This window comes from Pristis pectinata, chromosome 9, assembly GCF_009764475.1.
Source record: "Pristis pectinata isolate sPriPec2 chromosome 9, sPriPec2.1.pri, whole genome shotgun sequence".
NCBI classification, from domain to species: Eukaryota; Metazoa; Chordata; class Chondrichthyes; order Rhinopristiformes; family Pristidae; genus Pristis; species Pristis pectinata.
The window spans coordinates 38,758,782-38,778,612 of record NC_067413.1 but is presented as its reverse complement, the minus strand read 5'-3'; the positions used below and the strand labels follow the sequence as shown (position 1 = coordinate 38,778,612).

Sequence of the window (19,831 nt, the reverse complement as noted above, 5' to 3'; positions counted from 1 at the left end):
AAACGTTTGAAGGTTTAGAGGGATATGGGCCAAACGCGGGCAAGTGGGACCAGCTTAGGTGGGCACCTTGGTTAGCATGGACGAGTTGGACCGAAGGACCTATTTCTGTGCTGTATTACTCAATGACTCTAACTCCCTTGCTTCTACTGAGGGTAGTGCCATGGAATTAATTTCCATCTCAGAGCCTCCAACAGTTCAGCATTACTTCAGCAGCCTAGAATTTTGTGCTCAAGTGTCTGAAGCAGGACTTGAACCCACAACCTTCTGATTCAGAGGCAATAGTGCTACCTAACTGTCTGTAAGGAGTTTGTACGTTTTCCCGTGTCTGCATGGGTTTCCTCCGGGTGCTCCGGTTTCCTCCCACATTGCAAAGACGTATGGGTAGGTCAATTTGGGTTTAAAATGGGCGGCGCGGACTTGTTGGGCCGGAAGGACCTGGTATCACGCTGTAAATAAAATTTAAAATTTAACTGAGCCACTGCTGGTAGAGTATTGCCACTGAACTCTTCTCTCTTATCATTCAAAGCTGTGCATTGCAAAGAAACAAAAATAACTTTGAAAATGGAATATCAAAACAGATGGATGAAAATGCTTTTAATTGACAAGTAACTGTACATCCATTTTGAAACTTGCTGACTTCCATCCAGTGGAACTTGTTTGGCTAAATGTTGAAGGTGCATTGTCCTAAGTGAAGTTTCAAATAGTAGTACAGTAAAACTTTGATAATCTGGAACCCTCTGGACTTTGGTGCTGGATTAGCAAATTTCCCAGACTATTGGGTGTCATTCCTATTAATACCCAAAGAAAAGCCATTTATTTCTCTTTTTTCTTTTACATGTTACACAATGGTATAATAAATTTTCAGTGGGAAGGAGGTGGGAAATAGAACCCGGTGAGTTTCAGCTTGCAAATTTCGGCTCATCAAACAAGCTGAAATATACAAGTAGCCTCGACCCTGGCTCCAGCATCAAACCTACCCACATTTCTGACCCCACTGTTGCCGACCCTGATCCCTGATCCAGACTTCAGCCGCACACTCGGCCTGAGGTCCAGACCCCAATCCCAGCAGCACTACAGTCTCTCAGCTGGAGCCTCCCATCCCACTCATGTTCCGGGCTAACGAACAAGCCAAATACCAAACCATTGGGATTTCTGAACGATCAAGTTCCAGATTATCAGAGTTTTACTGTACCTCCCTTCAATAAGAGTTGAATCTAATTCAACAAGCACTTTTTTTTGCAAACTGTACTATATTGCTTCAATATTTTAACAAAGATACTTGGTGCTATTTTAGAAAGTAATATACATTTTATTCAATGCTCTACATAGCTAGTTTAAATGAATGTCAGTATAACTTTCAAGTTGGCTTATTTCATCTTACTGAAATTTTCTGTGCTGATAGGGATGTGATCACTATCATATCAGAAAAGCTATCTTCCTTTTTGAAGAAAGGTTGGAAACCAAATGTCGAGCTTTGCGATGCCATCAATTAAAAATCACTGGGTAGAAGGTAAAATAAATTTCTTTTTGCAACAGGTTACCACAACATGAAGTACTTAGTCAGAGGCACCAACCACACTCCCAACTTCTGTTAAGCCCTACAGATTCTTCAGAGGTTTTCTATCCAGCTAAAGCATGGTTTACCTTTGAGTTCACTGCTTATCAACTTAATAGCTGGGGTTGCTGTTGGGCTTTCTATTAGCACATGTTTATAATAGGCATGGATAGAACACATCCACTCTTGAGATGTTTTCAAAGGTTATGAATAATCTAATTTCATGCTTAGTTGGAGAGAAACAAATGGGCATTTTGTAGATTACACAATGGGCAGCATTGTGTTAGCATTAAATCATGTGTTCTTTGTTCTATCGCAAGCAAAACCGAGTTCTCCCGTCAGAGGTGCAAGGACATTACTGTCTTGTCGCAAATCACTAAGGGGAGCGTGATGCCAGTAAACATGGCGTATCCTGTTGCAAAGTAACTATTTAAAGCAATTGGCATTTCTCCTACAAATGATTGTTAGATATGTTTTTCTCATCTGGTGGAAGGAGACTTAAACCAAAGGATTTTTTTTTAAATACTGGGTAGTTCTTAAACTTCAAGTACAAAGGTCACGCTTGAGCTGATCGAACCAAAAGCCTAATCTAGCTGGTGGAACTGAAGGGGGCTTCAAAGTGGTGGAAGTGAAATGAAAGAGTTATTTGTTGCATCACCTGCACCTGACCGACTGCCTTCAACACACCTGGTTAATTACAGGGTTTGGAGCAGGTCGGAGGGCCTTGGGAAGAGTGCTAGACCAGATATATCTTTCATGTTCAGTTTGCAAATGCTGTTTGTCCTATGGCTTGCTTCTGTAGCAGGCTTGATGAAATTCTAGTAGGTGCACAATGAACGTTTTTTAAAAAATCCAGACAACATGCTATGGAGCCAAAGGCCTGAAGAGGGCCATTTGTTGAAGTGATTCAAAACTATTAGCATTGCATGTATCCTTCATCCTCTTTTGTCTGTGCTTCAAGCTTTAGAAGAAAGATGGCAGTGGCCGGTGCCCCTGACTAATTATTTTGTGTTGTGGTGACCTGTTGCATAAAGAAATTTATTTTAACTTCTCCCCAGTGATATTTTAATCAATTCCCTCTTCATTACATACATCGTAAAACAGTAGTTCCTCATTCAAAGCTCTTGATTTTAAGATGCTGGATAATTCTTGATTTCAGCAAAACCCACTTCCCTAGGTTTAGTTGTTTGGTTAAACATAGTTCACACTTGTGACAAGTGAATATTAAATTAAAGTAACAAACAATCCTCAGTAGGTCAAGCAGTATCGGGGGGGGGGGGGGGGGGCAGGGGGGTGGTGTGGGAAGGAATTGCTTTGCTCCTGTTGCTTCAGATTCCAGCATCTGCATTCTCTTGTGTCTCCATTAAGATAAAGCAAGTTGGTGAGTAAATATAGATCGCTAGAAATTGGAGTTCAACCAGTATTGGTGTAGTAGTTATGTGCTGCATATAGTTACAACTCCCACTGCATTCTCCTGAACTTGTTCATGAAATTGGCCAACATGTTTAAAAGCAGCTCTGTGGCATTTATCATGTGTATCATCTGTGACAGCGAGACATGCACAGTTCCCATCTGGAACTGCATGCAGAGCCTGCAGCTGCTGCATTAGTGTTGCATTGACTACGGGGAGGCAGGTCAGAGGTCAAAGACCTCACTTCATGACAGCCACACTATGGGGGCAGAAAAGGTCACCGTGGAGGGCAGGGGAAATGAGAGACTGGATTGGCTGGGTTTGTTTTCCTTGGAGTGGAGGAGATTGAGGGGGACGTGACTGAAGCATACAAAGGGGCATAAACAGAGTAGACAGTAGGAAATTTTTCCAGATGGCAAAGGTGTCCTGAACTAGAGGACGTAGGTTTAGGGTAAGGGGGAAGAGGTTTGGAGGGGATCTGAGGAAGAATAGTGCCACAGGATGAGATTACATCGACGTTCATGCAAACTCAGCCACATAAAGTTGATTAGCAAGTTCATAAAGACACTGGTGGACAGTACAGTCAGTCATCCCATGGAGTCCATGCCAGCTCTCTGTAGAGCAATTCTTTTGGCCCCATTCCTATCTATCCTGTCTTTGCAGTTAATTTCCCTGCAGTGTCAATTCAAATTCCTTCTGAGATAGTTCATTGTCTCTGCTTCCACCACCATTGTAGGCAGTGAGTTCCAGGTCTTTACCATTTAATAACAATGCACATTTACTAAATGTTTGTTTATTTCCACCTGAATTTCACCAACAGTGCCAGTGTAAAGACTGCTGAATGGCTAACATATACAGTACAATGTTTGCCTAAGCCTCTGGCCACTATTGATTATTTCTCTGCAGTTTACATTTCTGCAATGCTTATCTGGCATGTGAAAGCTGTCTGTACATGACCCACGGCTCTTGCCCTTGGGTCACCCCTTCCTCACCTCTACTCCCCTGGTTCCACTTGGAGTCCCCAGGGCTGGAGTTCCTTTTGCTGAGCTTACGACTGGACATCCAGAAGCGGTGCCATGAGGGGAATGAGGCCAATACTCTTGAATGGCTGCCAATCAAGAGTTCCTTGAATTTCCTAGGTCATTCCAAATGGGGCAAAGACTTGGGATAAGGGACTGTGCCTTTGTGCTTGGGAATCCATGCATGGAATTCTCAGGGCACCCAAATGAGTGGTTTTATGTCAATGGGCGCTATGGTAAACCTTGAATGTGCCAACATTGTATGCTCAATCTTAGCCCGTGCTCTGGTTGGGTCTTAGAATGTGTGGGGAAATCTGGATCAGTCAAGAGATTGGCAGAAATGTGGGCATGGCATTGGTTAGATGGTGGGCAGTGCTTAGTTAAGTGGTGGAGATGTCTCTAGATAGCAGAGAGGGTTGGGAGATCCAGTAGGTTAAGAGGACTAATGTTGTTATGTTGATTTTGATTATTTTGTCATGTAATTATGTATAATTTATGTTAATTGATGTTTGTCATGTTTGTAATGTATTGTGCTTCTGCTAAAAGCTAATTTTCATGGCATTTATACCCTGGGTATGTATGCCTATGACAATAAACTTGAACTTGATGTGGGTTTAGTGCAGGAACATGGTGCTGATCTTATTGAATGTTGGAGCAAGCACAAAGAGCTATTCAGCCTACTTCTGCTTATATTTCTTAGATAAGTAGGGAGCTTGCTTACAAGGATTGCAGTCTGGTGTTGCATTGCGAAGACCCATGTTGTCCTTGAAGTGCCTAACCAATGGTTGCTCCCATGGCAACATGGTCTCTTTCTCCCCAATGCCTTGAAAGGAGCATTGCACAGGAACTGATGTAACCTTGTGAGTGACAGAGGTAAAAATCATGTCATCTATGAAGGTAACCCACCCAGGAGGTGCCTGGTTGAATTTCCAGAGCATTGCAAGCCAACCTGGAAATGATCACTATTGCATTTGGCTCTGAAAATAATCAACTTTCAGTTGCATTAACACTGTATACCCCTGTACAGCCATTGAATTTCCAGGCATGGATGTTCTCCTGATGTTGCCTATGTGCATGTGAATAGTACTCCATGAGTTTAAGGCTCAAACTGCTTTATTTTGGTAATGGGTATTTTCGTTATGGTCTCTATGTGATAAGTTATTGGTATATTTTTCATAAATACATTTATAATAACTTATGGAAGTTTTACAGTGTTTTGAAACTCAACCATTTAATGATCCCCCTCCTCTTCAGCAGAGATACAGATCTGTTCTTGCTGGATACGCGGACAGTTTGGGCCTCGGAGGAAGGCTGGCTGGTGTTTGATGTCACTGCTACGAGCAACCTGTGGGTGATGAGCCCCCAGCACAACCTCGGACTCCAGCTACGGGTGCAGACTATTGACGGTGGGTAAATGCAAGTAGTTCTGCTTCGTACAAAGTGAGGTGCAAAGACAGTCCCCTCACCTGCCTCGTTGTTTAAAGTGGAGACATTAAAGTGGAGAATGAAGTTCCATGGATTATGGGTGGCACAATAGCACAGCAGGTAGTGCTGCTGCTGCATAGCCCCGGCAACCTGGGTTCAATCCTGACCTTGGGTGCTGTCCTTGTGGAGCTTGCAGGTGGTTTTTCTGGCTGTGTGTGTTTCCACTGAGTGCTTTGGTTTGCTTTCACATCTTAAAGACATGTTAATTGGCCACTAATCAGTGGCAGGGGAATCAGTGGGGTAGGGAGGAAGTTAATTGAGAGAGAACAAGTTACAGGGAAATAAGTAGGGGAATGGGATTGATGGGAATGCTTTGAGAGCTGCTGTCAACTCCATGCGCTAAACAACCTCCTATGTCATAAGGAAATATCAAATAACACAATGATCTGAGGGATTTTTTCCTAACTTATCTTCTTCTGCTTCATTCCAATTGGTGACTAGGTATGAAAAGTTTAAAAACTGTATTCCTTGGATTAAATTAATTTAAACCACATCCATCTTCTGTACAATCAATTGCTTTCTACTGTGGTTGGTCTAAAGATTCCCACTTTGATGATTAGTGAATGAATTTGCTACTGGTTGAAGTTGAACAGAAGCTCTATGTTTTGAGGATTGTGATTAACAACCAATATGATGTGCAGTTACTTCCTTGAACTTTGCATACCTACAAATTATAAAATGCACGAAGCAGAAAATGTTGGAAACATTCAGCAAGTTAAACAGCATTTGTGGAAAGAGAAACAGGGTTAATGTTTGAGGTTGCTATCCCCTTTTTTTGGAAAAAGAAACAGTCGGTGTTTACCTGAAACATTAACACTGTTTCTTTTTCCACAGAAGCTGCCTGACCTGCTGAGTGTTTCCAGCATTTTCTGCTATTACTGAAAATAGCTCCTGTCATCGAGTATTTGGTCAATAGTTGACTATAACCCAGTGATTTAGCTCTGAGTGGTAATGGTTGATTCCTTTCCAATCTGTGACCCTTTACCACTCTGGGTCAGCAGTATAACGCTGATCTAAGCCATGCAGAGAGAACCATCACTTCAGGTCTTGGATTAAGTCTTTTAAAAGCAACTCCAACATTTTGATTAAACTTGCATGAGTTGAAATTACAATCCATGGGGAGGAACTGAAGGATTTAATTGAAGGAAATATTTCCTGCATCCTAGTTGGAAATATTCAAGCTTTGAAAATCTGTCAAAAGCACATAGCCAGCAGTCAATTCAATACAACAGGATCTTGTATGCAAGAAACAGACACTGCACTGTGAGAACAGATTTCTTCTGCAGCACTCTATATGCAGACGGGATGGAAAAAAACCAAAGCTATCATATAAAACAGCGTAGGAAGTCAAGTGGTATATTCATAAACTGACATGCATTCTTACAGTCAAAGCAAAAAACTGCAGATGCTGGAAATAACAATCCATCGGAATGGTCATCAGCTTGAAATATTAACCCTCTTTTTCTCTACATAGATGCTCCCCGACACACACATTCCGACTGTATTTCTGATTTCCAGCATCTGCAGTATTTTGTTTGTATTCCTGAATAATGCTCCTTGCCAGTTGCCTAATCTAATTGGGGAGTTGGTTACAGTACCCCTTCCTCTACTGTTAGCTTAATATGGATCACTTAATAGGGCACAGACCAACACTGGGAATGGGACTCTGCCTGGTGTTTATTGCTCACTAGCGCCCCCAGTTGTCTCCCAAAGTATTCTTGGGCAGATGACAAGGATGACTTGCATCCACTCCAGTTCTGACGAGTGGAAGATGCTCATGCATTAATTCTTTTAACATGGGGTTGGTGTTGAATGCACAAGGTCTTGGTTTGAGATGGTTGGAGACCAAGCCCTCTCAAATTATATTTGGAAGCAATCTACAGTTATCTGATGGAGCAGGGTGTATGGTGGGCAATAGTGAAACTGCCTCTCAAACTGCATGGATGAGTGCAGCTTCAACAACACTCAGGAATATTGACACCGTACAGGGCATAGCAGCCTGCTTGACAGGCATCCTATGAACAACCATTGACTCATGCCACCATCGATGCACAGTAACAGCAGTTTGTACCATCTACAGGATGCACTGCAGCAACTCACCAAGTCTCCTTAGGCAGCACCTTCCAAACTCACAACCTCCACCAGCTAGAAGGACAAGGGCAGCAAAAACACGGGAACACCACCGCCTGGAAGTTGCCCTCCAAGCCACACACCATCCTGACTTGGAAATATACTGTGTCACTGTTCCTTCACCGTCGCTGGGTCAAAGTCCTGGAAACCCCTCCTTAACAGCATTGTGGGTATACCCACACCTGAAGGACTGCAGCAGTTCAAGAAGGCAGCTCACTACCACCTTCTCGAGAACATTAGGGATGGGCAGTTAAATGCTGGCTCAGCCTGCGAAGCCCATATACTTCGAATGAATATATTTTAAAAAAACCTCTCCATTGCATTTTGGGCATTGTGCCCAGAAGGTGAGACAGCATGGGCAGACTTAAAGTGTAACTTGTTGTGTAGGAAGAGAAGCTCAACTTGTGCTTCCAGTGGTTGGCCCATGTTGCCAACAAATCCTGGCCGTCCCTCGGTCCAGTCTCAATCCTTGAGGATCTTTGCGGAGCATCAGTGATGGCTGCAAGGCCGACTTGGAAGTAAGCTTGCATCCCACGCATGGGTGCTGGTCACCCACTCGCCGCTGACACTTTCCTCATTCGGACAACTGGGATTTGAGGTTAAAACGATGGAAAGGTCCCAGGTGACTCCCCCTCTAGAATTCCCCTTCGTGGAACTAGGTTGCAGTTGGTTTCAAAGCTTAGTCTCCCACTGCACAGGATGTATGTTTACCACATGTCCGTCAGCAGCTGCCAAATGTCTGGCCAGATTGAAAACACTGCAGCCAGTTTTCTTTCTCTAGGATGTATGGCAGAAAGCTTTCCAAGTGGCAGAAACTATTGGCATATCCTAGTGATTCCCGCGTTGTGACTGGTGTGAGTAAATTCCGTCTCCCAGTCTCCACCAGAGGAATGATGCTCGGACTATTAATTAGTGTCGAAGTGGTTGACTCCTGCCATGTGTTTCCCTCTCTCCACAAATCCACCCCTCCCCCACAAGGTTAGGACCGGACCTGGTAAACTGATTAATAATACTTCCTTTTACAAGCTTCAAGCCAGAGTGGGGCCATTTCGAGTTCTGGCCTCCAATCCGAAACCCACTCTGGGTGTTAATCTTGGCAGCTCATTGGTTTTGGAAAACTTATCAGATCCTGCCAATAAGTTGGGTCAGTTTGGCGCCAAAAAAATGGCTAAACAAAATGCTCGCTGGCGGCCATCCCTCCAAAGTACACAGGTTGGGCCACTTGATGTCAACCACACCCACTTCAGAATCAGAATTGAGACACAAGAGACCACAAGTGCTGGAATCCGGAGCACAAACAATCTGCTGGAGGAACTCAGCGAGTCAAGCAGCCTCTGTTGGGAGGAAAGGATTGTTGAACGTTTCAGGACAAAACCCTGCATCAGGACTCTTCTTGTAGGAAGTGAGAGGAGTCAAAAGAGAAGTTGTTCAGGGTAAAGACAAGTTCAGCCAGGCAGATGAAAATGTTGGTGGAGGGGAACTGATTGGATCTTTGGAGTAGAAAGGAGCGGAGGACTCTAAGACTTTCCTGATGGGGGATGGAGGTGTATAAATACTGGACATCCGTAGTGAAGATGAGGCGGTAGGCGCTGGAGAAACGGGAGTCACCAAAAGGGTGGAGGGCATGTGAGGTGTCCCAGATGTAGGTGGGAAGGGACTGGACCAGGGGAGACAGGATAGAGTCAATATATGAAGAGATAAGTTTGGTGGGGCAAGAGCAGGCAGAAACAATGGCCCGACCAGGACAGCCCTATTTGTGGACCAAAATTAGAATTGCTGGCTGCATCATGAAGCTGGCGTGGATCACTTGCTCTCTGTCCTTCAAACAGCTCAATTATCTGGGCTGACACTCCAGTGCAGTACTGAGAGAGAGTGCCACTGTCAAAGGTGCCATCTTTCAGGTGGGGCACCTAAACTGGGAACAGGCTCCCTCTGTTCTCTCAAGTGCATGTACGAGAACCCACAGTGCTCTTCTGCCGAAGAGTAGGGAAGTTACCCTGTTGTCCTCCCTAATGTTTGTTCCTCAAACAACATTTCTGAGATCTGGTCATTATCTCATTGCTGTTTGTGGAGATTGACATGCTCAAATTGGCATTTGCTGTGTTTTAAGTGACTGCACTTCAACTATTTCTTTGGCTGTAAGTGCTTTGGGATGTCTTGAAAAGTGGTGTAAATGGCACTATATAAATACAGTCTTCCTTTTCTGCATTTAGAATGATGCACACAATTTTGGGCAGTGTTATTCATGCTCGCCAGCCTCAATTGACTTTTTGCCATGTTCATTTCCCAAGAACAATGTTAAGTGGAGCTTCATTCCTTGTTGGAGGAATACCCAGATTGAGGAAACAGTTTGAAGTGGAAAATATCTCTTCTTACCACAAGCATTTTCCCTCCCTCACTCCATTTTGCTGTAATTATTACCCATTCTAACTTGATTGTTCGTATCTGCTTCTAATTTGTCTGCTGATTTCGGTATCCAGTTCCTTTGCATCGTTCGGCAGCCTGTAATGTGATCCCTCCAGGATAGCCGGGCTCCTGCCATTCCTTCAGGCAATCTACAGAGAGGACAATCCCTGCACTGTCACTGTAGCAGTTCTGCCTCAAACATCCCACCTCTCCGTTTCTTCCCATTCCTCAGGTGCAGTGCTTTCCTGAGCCATCACATTCACCCCTTTATCCGGCTAGGGTTAGAGTAAGGCACTAGTAACCACAAACTAGCTTTAGCACTGGCTTTAGGATAAAGGACTAGTAACCTCAAACCTTGTTAAGAACAGCCGTAAGTCCTTTCCTCCTTGGGGTTATCTCCCAGCTCTGTGCTGGACTCTCCTGCAGCTCTCTGCGTAGAAAAAGACTTGCCCCACACATATCGTTTGAAATTACCCCCTCTCACCTTAACTGCAGCCTTCTAGTATTAGACATTTCAACTCTGGGGAAAAAGATACCGGCTGTCTACTCTGACTATGCCCCTCATGATCTTATAAATGTGGAGGAATTGTAAAGAGCATGCTCCTGCATCAGAGCTTCCGACTAGGTTACAGCAATTGTTGTTGAAGGATAAATATAAGCAGTACCAGATGGGGGAACAGATTTGCCCTTCTCCTTGGACCCCAACACTGACTCCACCCCCATCAACCCTTCCGTCAGCTTAGGCCGAATTGATGGGAGATCAAGGTCCCATTCATCGTCTCCCTTGCCCCTGTCTCCGTGTAAAATACTCAGCCTCGGTGTTGAATCCTTCCATGGCCCGTACCCTTCCTGTTCCTGTACTTCCAATCCCACAACCAGTTTCTCCCTCTCTTGCCCCTTGGCCTTCCCTACGTACTGAATTTTTACTCCCTCTTCCTCTTCCCTCTTTTTTTCCCCTCTTCTGTCATGCAGCTCCAGATTCAGATTGCCCGCTGTGAAGTTCTCCAGGCATCCTCCATCTCCACCTGTCTGAATGTCCTCTCTAAAACCTGCCTCTTGTCCCTTTGATATTTCCTTTAGCTCTAACAGCCTTGAACTGGCGGGGGGGGGGGGGGTGGGGGTCGGGGGTTCATTTTACATTAAAGGCACTATATAAATGCACATTGTTACTTGTTTTATTGCAGAAATGTGCAATTGTCTTAAAAACAGAAAATGCAGGCAACACTCAGCAGGCCAGACAACTGCAGTGGAAAGAGAAACTGAGCTAATGTTTCAACAGAAGTGTCTTTGACCAGAAATGTTAAACCTCTTTGGACAGATGCTGCCTGACCTGCTGAATGTTTCAAGCATTTTCTGTTTTTACTTCAGATTTCCAGCATCTGCTAGAGCCTCACTTCCTGATTACTGGAACAGTTGTCCAGTTAATGCATTTGAGCCTCTTGGGTAGGTGGAGATGGGAAATGCAGGGGACCGGTTTTTACAGCAAGATCATTTAAACAGGCTATGTGTAAATCACTGAACAACTCCGAATCTGTTGTAAAACCAGAAGAGTATGTGTTCAGCTATATCTAAATAAGATGGTGTCTGGATTCCTTGTCTGAACATTGTCCTCACAACACAGAACCTGTGCAAACTCCCTGATTCACCTGTAGGTCTGAAAGACACAGTTTCCCTGTGGCCAAATTGCAAACTAGTTATCTCACAATGCACGTAAACACCTTCTGACTCCAAGCTCACCTTCCCCACCATCAAAAGCCTGTGGCAGTTTGTTCACAATGAACTTGCCCAACTTTCTCCTTGAAGAGGTCAGATTGTGAGCAGCTATGTTTACAGATTTATCACCCAGTTTCCACTTGTGCCAATTTATTTCTCAGCTTGACGGGAATGCAAAGTGGGTAATAAGTTTAGAAAAGTTTTGAGCTAACACTTTATGGTATAAAATCCATTCATTTTTGCATCAAAGCATATCAGGCTGAGTGGGAGAGCATACAGTCATCACTGATGTAACCTATAATGATGAAGTTATTACACAAGGAAGATTATTTATTGGATATTTTAAAGCATTAAAAAGCCAAACCAGTTATAAAAATGTTAGTTCTTCAGGTCAGGTTAACTTTGTGATCTGTACTTAGTAATATCTAACCTAGTACTGAACGTTGAATTTTCTAATTTCAGCTAACCCTTCCCTCCTGTGTTTTCTCCCATCCCATCCTTCCAACCCACCTCTGATCCTCCTATTTCTGTGCCCTTTCTCATATTCCCCCTCCTGGTTCTACCCACCTGCTACTCACACATTTTATCCACTGGATCCCTCTCACTCCCCAATCTGGTTCCATCTGCCCTGCACCTCTCCCCTAATGGTCCCCATGATCACCCTTCTCACTTGTCGGAGTCCAGCACTGGTAGCCTTTGTGTTCCCGCTCATCATCCTCCAGCAGCTGTCTCTGCCTTTACCCACCCCTCCCTCCACCTGGCTCCTTGCCTTTTGTCTCGTTTGCCTTCACCTGTCATTCAGTCTCCCAACTACACCTCTCCCCCTCCCCTATCTAGCTCCATCTGCCCGTCATCCTCTACCCTTTCCTGGTCCACCAATCACCTTGCGGTACCTATCTCACCCCTCCCTCCCTCCTCTTTATACTGGCCATCTCGCCTCTCCACACTCAGTCCTGATGTAGGGTTTCGACCCGAAACATCGACAATTCCTTTCCCCCCACAGATGCTGCCTGACCCGCTGAGTTCCTCCAGCAGATTATTTGCTGCTCCAGATTCCAGCATCTGCAATCTCTTGTGTCTCTAATATTTTACCTCGGGAAGCTAATTACTTATCTAATGTATTAAGTCACAAATCTTTTGATTCTTTTCACCTGTAAATAAGCATACATCATTAAAACATGCTCATGGTCACATTGCAGTTTGTGGAACTTGCTATACATAACATTTCCATCGATACAGCATGTAAAAAAAATATAATTGGCTATAAAACACAATGGGACATTCCAAAGTTTTCAAAAGGTGCCATATAAATGTGCATCTTTTCCGCCTCTGCTCTCTTGGGCCCCCCTCTTCCTCCTCTTCTCTCTGGCACCCCCTCCTCCATCCTCTCTCTGGGGACCCCTCTTCTCCAACCTTCTCTCTTGGGAACCCCTTTCTCCTCCCCAGAAGAACATGATTGGCCATTAATTGACCTGCCATATTCTTTGGCTATTTATTTTAAAAGTATAGCCTTGGATTTGATGAGTTCGTATTCCTGAGACTTGATTGGCTCAAAGGCTACCAAATCCTGATCCTGCAATCTGATTGATGTAAAGGACTCACCAGCCCCACACTCACAGGGGCTGCAGAACTCAGTGGAAATAGTTACCTCTGCAGAAGCTGATTGCTCACTTCACTGAGGTCACATATTGGAATACAAGCAAAGATTAGTCTTGGGTTCAATGTGTAACGAGTTAGTCAGATCTGTTTGACTGAAGTTAAATATTTTCCTTATTTTCTGCCACGTCACCCATGTCTAGACAGTCCAATATTGAAAGGAAACCTTTTTTGAACTTAACCTGTTACTATCTTGTGGAACTCCAGCATGCCAGAAATATAATAATTTAGCCTTTGGATTTAATGTCTAATTTTATTTTTTGGGCTAGATGCAAAATGAACTCTGCTTGGAAAATCCGTGTAGGCCAAGGTCCTGGGAAAAGATAATTTTCCACAAATTGTTATTCTACCGGACTGTTGTGTCGGTGACTAACTGTGGGTTCTGTCCCTTCACCCGCTGTGGAAAACAAATATGACCCGTTTATTCTATGTACTTATTCCAGTTCAAAGAAGGTTGGAAAAACATGAACACACATATAGTGAGGAAATCTCCTTTAATCTTTAAACCTGCCCTGCCCCATAATTTGTTTCCTGATGTTGCTTTTTGTTTTTTATTATATAAAAAAAACTCAACTGTAATCTGATGCTCGAACTCATGTCAGTCTGCAGAACTCAAAAATATGAAGCCTTTCTTAACCTTTGTTTGTAACCGATAGGAGGTTTGAATTACTTTACCTCTCTATCGCTGGAGAAATAGTACAGGGCAAACTAGTGGGCGTAGAGGCTGACAAGTCTCCTGGGCCTGATGGCCTGTGTCGTAGAGATTTTAAAAAAGGGGCTGCAGCAATAGTGGACGCATTGGTTTTAATTTACCAAAATCCCCTCAATTCTGGAGAGATCCCAGAGAAATGGAGAACCACAAATGTGACACCATTATTCAAGAAAGAAGGGAGACAAAGCACATTGAGAAAAAGCTGGAATCTGTTGCTGAGGAGGTATAGCAAGACATTTATAAAATTATAAGACAATCCAGCAAAGTCAGCATTTTTTTATACAAAGGAAATCACGTTTCACAAATTGGCTAGAACTCTTTGAGTATATAACAAATGTGGTGGATAAAGGGGAGCCAATAGATGTTGTGTATTTGCATTTCCAAAGGTATTTTGTAAGGTGCTATTGAGAAGTTACTACACAAGGGAGCACGGGGCTTGGGGTAATACATTGGCATTTATAGGGGATGGCCAACTAACAGTAAGCAGAGAGTTGGGGTAAATGGTTCATTTTCTGAGAGGCAATCAATATCCAATGTGGTGTCACAGGGATCAGTGCAGGAGCTCAACTAATTATATGTGTAGATGACTTGGATGAAGGGACCATGTATATGGTAGTCAAATGTACTTGTGATGCAAAGACAGTTGAAATAGCAAGTTGTGAGGAGGACATAAAGGAATGTATGCATGTTAAGTGAGTGGTCAAGAATTTGGCAGATGAAATATAATGTGGGAAATTATGAGCTCATCCACTTTGGAAGGAAGAAAAAGAAAATATAAATTATTGTTTAAAAGGAGTGAGACGGCAAAATGTTGGATCACAGAATCTGAAGGACCTAACACATGAAACAAAAACATTTAGCGTGCAGGTACAGCCAGTAAATAGAAAAGCTAATGGAACGTTGGCGTTTATTGCAAGGGGTATGGAGTATAAAAGTAGGAGAGTGTGAGCCCACACCTTGAAGAATTGTGTACAGCTTTGGTCTCCATACAGACAACCCCCGTGTTACGGTTGTTCAGGTTATGGAAATGTACCCTTACAGAATTCACAAATCACTACCCAAAAATTTGAGATATGGAATAAGATTTGCTCTCTCAGAATTTGTAGGGGGGAGGGGAAATAAATGAACACAATTTTATTTTTCAACTCTCATTTCTTGATACATGTACAGATGATGCAGTTTTGTATCACGGAAAATTCTCTTCTGCCTGTACGTGATCCATGTTTCTCCATTCCCTGCATATTCATGTGTCTAACAGCCTCTTAAACGCCACTATCGCATCTGCTTCCACCACTACCTCTGGCAGCGCGTTCCAGGCACCCACCACTCTGTGTGTAACAAAAAAAAATTTGCTCCACAGATCTCTTTTAAACCTTCCCCCTCTCATCTTAAATGCATGTCCTCTAGTACTTGATATTTCAACCCTGCAAAAAAGATTCTGTCTGTCTACCCTATCTATGCCTCTCATAATCTTATAAACTTCTATCAGGTCTCCCCTTGACTTCTTAAACAAAGTGGTAAACCAAATGGGGCTCCTGTCCAATGGTTTGGGAAGCCTTACAGCTTTACTCACCAGAGTATAACTCACACCTTGCCCCCATTTTAAGCCTCTTCAGAAAATGCCTAGAAAACTGACTCATAATGATATGCTGATGGCCATGTTGAAACTGCTGTCTATTTGTTTGCACACCAGGTTATTCATGGTTTATGTACCATGTGGAACCAAGAATGTTTGTTTACAAGGGACGTTGGAAAGCAAATATAAAAATAGAACATTCCAGAATTATTTGTCACATCCGGATGCATCTGTGGAGACAGGAGAGTTGATGTCCTGGGTCAATGATATTTGATTGACACAAATGGAGCATGGTTTGATTTGCATCAGAATCCTGGAAAATGCAAGAGTTTGAATTCTGATCTTGTGAAGCCAACATATCGGCTGTCACTCACAATTGGTAATGGATACCGGTAACATGCATATACTATCACTGAAAGGCTGTCATGCTTTGATTGAAACATAGTCATGATCATTGAAGAAAATAATTTCAAAACAGCGATTAACCTTGGAATTGGTCACCGTCTCACCAAGGCAACACTGTACAAGTGAGCATCCAGTCAAGGGCAGTATAGCAGGAAGAGGTTTGATTGGTGAAGGGGGTTAAGGATTACTGGGAGAAGGCGGAAGAATGGGGTTGCGGAAAAAAAAAATCAGCCGTGATCAAAGGTGGAGCAGACTCGATGGGTCGAATGGCCTAATTCTGCTGGTCTTAAGAAATCTCAAGGTTCGCCCTCAGCATTAAACTCAACGTGCTAGTGAATTTGCTTTGAACTCGACCTCTGAAATTCAGCACTATTGAAAGTCAGTTGAGAACTTCAGAAACCAAGTTGAATGCCTGTCTGTTCTTGCATTGAATGTTTAGTGGTTGCAACAAGAGTTTCACGGAAAGCCTCCAAAAAGACCTATTTCGAAGGCATTCTCTAAATCTTATCAGAAGGACATTTAATCTCCCTTAGTGAATAGTGTACTTCCAGGAATGATACTGAGCCAAACTGCTCAGACTCGAACCCTAGTTTTTACTCAGTAAGAATCTGGAAGCTCGGTGGCGATGACTAACTTACTCTGCAATGCACACTGCTTTATATCTTTCCATCTGGTAGAGAAGTAGTCATGTTACAGTACCAGCAGTAAGAGGTCAGGAGCATTGATCCCTGGTTGTAAGTTCGAATCCCACCGTGGCAGCTGGGGAATTTAAACTCAAGTAATTTAAATAGGTCTAGAATTTCCAAGAACCACTGGTATCAGTAATGGTAAACCACTGGTTTATGTAAAATCCCATCCGATTGCTTCAGGGAAGGAAATCTGCTATCCTTACCCAGTGTAGCCTAAATGTGGCATCAAATTCACCAATGTGATTGACTCTGAACTGTCAAGTAGCAATGAGGGATGGATAATAAATGCCAAACTTGCCAGTGACATCAATTCCACTGATAAATAATAAATATTGATCCAGATCCCAGCTGTAGTGACATGCCTCTCAGGCGAAAAAAAAGTGTTTCCAGCTTCTCTCAGAATTTGCCGATGAATTTATGTGAGCCAGGAACCAGGACTGTGCTAAATGCTTGTGCAGGTTTGCAACTAATGCATGAAGCCTCATTTTATCTCACTTGTGACTCCTGTGTTCTCATAGGGCAAGGTGTCAGCCCCAAACTTTCCGGCTTGATGGGACTCCATGGGCCCCAGGAGAAGCAGCCCTTCCTAGTGGCCTTCTTCAAAGTCAGCAAGGTGCACATCCGAACGACTCGTTCAGCTGCAAGCAAGCGCAGGAACCAAGGCCGTGGCAAATCTACGTCTGTTCAAGAGTCGCCCAGGGCAACAAGTTTAACTGGTAAGTGGGAGCAACTCAGGGGAGTAAGATTTCAGTGTTTGGTCTTCCACTCATTAGGGGTGGAAGATTTGATTTGATTGGTTCAATTGAAATGCTGTTATATCAGCAAAAGGATGTACAGTGAAGAGGATAGTGACAGGTTGCAGCAAGATACAAAAGGGCTGGTAGAATGGGCAGATGCATAGCAGATGAAGTTTAAAAGTCAAAGTTGCATTTCTAGAAAACGGGACATATTGGATTTTCTGTAATGCGAAGCTGTGTCATCTACACATATGTCAAGAAACGTGAGTTGAAAACAATAACTATGTATTGATTTATTTACTCTTTTCTTTCCCCACACAAGTTCCATGAGGACAAATTTTTTTCTGTATCTCAAATTTTGGGGTGAATTCTGTAAGGGGGAATTTCCATAACCTGCACGGGTGTAACGTGGGGGGTTTGGCTGTTCACAATTATTAATAGACTATAAGAGCAGGGAAGTCCTGCTGAACCTTTATAAAACACTGGTCCAGCCTCAAATGGGATATCGTGCTCAATTCTGGTCGCCACATTATAGGAAGGTTGTGAAGGTATTAGCGAGGTCCCAGAAAAGAATTACGAGAATGTTTTCTAGGCTGAGAGACTGCAGTTATAAGATAGATTAGGACAGGATATCTTTATTAGTCAAATGTACATCAAAACACAGTGAAATGCATCTTTTGCGTAGAGTGTTCTGGGGGCAGCCCGCAAGTGTCGCCACGCTTCCAGTGCCAACATAGCATGCCCATGACTTCCTAACCCGTACGTCTTTTGGAATGTGGGAGGAAACCAGAGCACCCAGAGGAAACCCATGCAGACATGGAGAAAATGTACAAACTCCTTACAGTGGCCAGAATTGAACCCGGGTCGCTGGCACTGTAACAGCGTTACACTAACCACTACACTACCATGCCTGCTAGGACTATTTGCTGTTGAGGAGAGAAGGAAAAGGGGATATTGATGGAGGTATTTAAGATGAAGAGTGACCTGGACAGAGGATAGTGGAAGGGTGTTCCCTTTGATGGAGGGGTTGAGGACGAGAGGTCACAGGTATAAAGTAAAAGGGAAAGAATTAAGTTTGCCATGAGGAAAAGCTTTTTAACACAGGGTGTGGTCGGAATCTGGAATGCACTGTCTGCAGTTGTGGTGGAGGCAGGTTCCACTGTGGCCTTCAAGAGAAAATTGGGTATTATTGTTTAGTTTATTATTGTCGTGTGTACTAAGATACAGTGAAAAGCTTTTGTTTGCATTCCATCTGGACAGATAAGTACATCAAGGTAGTAAGAAGAAAAACAGAATGAAGAATATAGTGTTGCAGTTACAGAGAAAGTGCAGTGCAGTAAACAAATAAAGTTCAAGGACCATAACAAGGTAGATTGGGAGATCAAGAGAACATCTTCTGAATATGTAAGGTCTGTTCAAGAGTCTCATAACAGCGGGAAAGAAACTGTCCTTGTGTCTGGTGGTATATGCTTTCAAGCTTTTGTATCTTCTCCTGATGGGAGAGGGGAGAAGAGAAAAAGACTGGGCTGGGTGGGGTCTTTGATTATGTTGGTGGCTTTCCCAGGGCAGTGAGAAGTATAGACGGAGTCAATAGAGGGGAAGCTGGTTTGTGTGATGGACTGGGCTGTGTTCACAACTTTCTGTAATTTCTTGTGGTCCTGGGCAGAGCAATTGCCATACTAATCTGTGATGCATCTGGATAATGGTGCATCTGTAAACATTGGTAAGAGAGCTGAAGCCATTCCTGGCTTTTTTCAATTATCCGTTTCCTCCCAAGGACACTAGGTCACAGTGTCCATATGAACTGTAGTTGGACCTTCTGTCAGACTTCTAAATTAGCACTTTGGTAGTTCTCATTGCTTTTAATTATAAAGTTGTAGGCATGCTGTGGAAGTTGTGAGCATGCTATGTTGGTGCCGGAAGCGTGGCGACACTTGTGGGCTGCCCCCAGAACACTACGCAAAAGATGTACTTCACTGTGTGTTTCAATGTACATGTGACTAATAAAGATATCTTAAATCTATCTATTGTACCAGTTAGATGTGGGAAAGTGCATGTTTCCCATCTCCACCCAACACCAGCCAAGTCATTCTAAGTTTATGTTTCACAGCACTCAAGTTGTAGAACAATGCTTTCCTTAGCTTTTTTTAAACAAGGAATGTTAAACATTTGTTCTTTTCATATATCTGTCCTCACCAGTGGAGGGACTGTGGAGATGAGAGATTTATGCTTTGATGCCATTGTTCATTTAAACAATAACTATAAAAACAGAGAAGACACACTGCTGACATAGCATACAGGATTTAGTACCTGTTTCTCCACAACACTTAGGGCACT

The 19,831-nt window shown here is 43.3% G+C and overlaps 1 protein-coding gene across 1 annotated transcript in view; it reads left to right on the top strand.

The window, feature by feature from the left end:
* bmp6 (bone morphogenetic protein 6) overlaps positions 1 to 19,831 on the top strand; it is a 114,271-nt gene that overhangs the window by 46,775 nt on the left and 47,665 nt on the right. Inside the window, 2 exon segments of the mRNA XM_052022758.1 lie at positions 5,243 to 5,391; positions 17,276 to 17,473. Of these exon segments, the coding sequence (XP_051878718.1) occupies positions 5,243 to 5,391; positions 17,276 to 17,473 (347 nt within the window).